General features: G+C 40.0%; 1 protein-coding gene across 23 annotated transcripts in view; it reads left to right on the top strand.

Moving 5' to 3' along the window:
- The window catches only part of CLASP2 (cytoplasmic linker associated protein 2), a 203727-nt gene that overhangs the window by 1453 nt on the left and 200846 nt on the right, over positions 1 to 1428 (top strand). For all 23 annotated transcript variants that reach the window (XM_037736045.1, XM_017521726.2, XM_017521715.2 and 20 more), the window contains exon 2: positions 1311 to 1408. In XM_037736045.1, coding sequence (XP_037591973.1) covers positions 1311 to 1408 — 98 coding nt within the window. The remainder of the gene's footprint in view (positions 1 to 1310; positions 1409 to 1428) is intronic.

The following is a 1428-nucleotide window of genomic DNA, read 5'->3' as shown; positions in this document are numbered from 1 at the left end:
GTTTCACCATGTTGACCAGGATGGTCTCGATCTCTTGACCTTGTGATCCACCCGCCTCGGCCTCCCAAAGTGCTGGGATTACAGGCTTGAGCCACCGCGCCCGGCCTTTTTTCCTTTTAATTGTAGCAAATACAATATAAAATTTGCCATTCTAACCATTTTTAAGTGTAAGTTCAGTGGCATTACGTACATTCACACTGTTTTGCAACAACCATCACCACCATCTAGCTCTGGAATTTCTTCATCTTCCCAGACTGAAACCCTGTACCCATGAAGCATTAACTCCCCAGTCCCCGGCAGCTCCCTTTCCCTCCCCAGCTCCTGGCAACCACCATTCTCTTTTCTGTCTCTGTGAATTTGACTGTTCTGTGTACCTCATAGAAGTAGAATAATAGAATATTTGTCCTTTTGTGTCTGCCTTGTTTATTTAGCATAATGTCTTCAGGCGCATTCATCTTGTAGCATGTATCAGAATTTCCTTCCCTTCTTTTTTAGGCTGAATAATATTCCATTGTGTGTATATAGCACGTTTTGTTTATTTGTTTATCTGTGGATGGACATCTGGGCTGTTTCCAGTTTTGGCTGTTGTGAATAATGCTGTTATGAATATTAGTGTAAAAATATCTGTTTGCGTTCAGGCCACATTGTTGAAATGCAGTTTAATACAGGAAAGTATATTAGCCATGATCATAATTTGTATTAATATAATTATTGGCAGTTGTTTGTATAATCTTACTACATATAGATTTTTTTTTTTTTTTGAGATGGAGTTTCGCTCTTGTTGCTCAAACTGGAGTGCAATGGTGCGATCTCGGGTCACTGCAACCTCTGCCTCCTGGGTTCAAGTGATTCTCCTGCCTCAGCCTCCCGAGTAGCTGGGATTATAGGCACACGCCACCATGCCCGGCTAATTTTTTTGTATTTTTAGTAGAAATTGGATTTCGCCATGTTAGCCAGGCTGGTCTCGAACGTCTGATCTCAGGTGATATGTCTGCCTTGGCCTCCCAAAGTGCTACTACAGGTGTGAGCCACCGCACCCAGCTTTTGAGTAGATTTTTTTAAAGCTTATTAGTAGTTTTCATTGAGAAGTTTTTTAAATTTCTGTAAATTCATCTTTTAGTTTTTTCTAAAGGTATCTTTGCACGCCCTCTTGGTTTTTTACTATGACAAGCCATATATGTAGGGGTTTAGAGGCATTAAAACCCACTGAGAGCTTCAAGTTGGTTTGTTGGTGTAACGTTACCTTGAGATGAATTATTTTATTGTATCATACATGTAAGTTTCTTAAAAAGTTCTGAATTCTTTGACAGGTAAGAGATGCTGCAATATCGGCTATAGTGGAGATTTATAGACATGTGGGAGAAAAAGTGAGGATGGATCTTTATAAGAGAGGAATTCCCCCTGCTAGGTAAGTCTTGCTAAATTTGT

This window comes from Cebus imitator, unplaced genomic scaffold, assembly GCF_001604975.1.
Source record: "Cebus imitator isolate Cc_AM_T3 unplaced genomic scaffold, Cebus_imitator-1.0 Scaffold21, whole genome shotgun sequence".
NCBI classification, from domain to species: domain Eukaryota; kingdom Metazoa; phylum Chordata; class Mammalia; order Primates; family Cebidae; genus Cebus; species Cebus imitator.
This window is presented reverse-complemented; position numbering and strand designations above follow the sequence as displayed.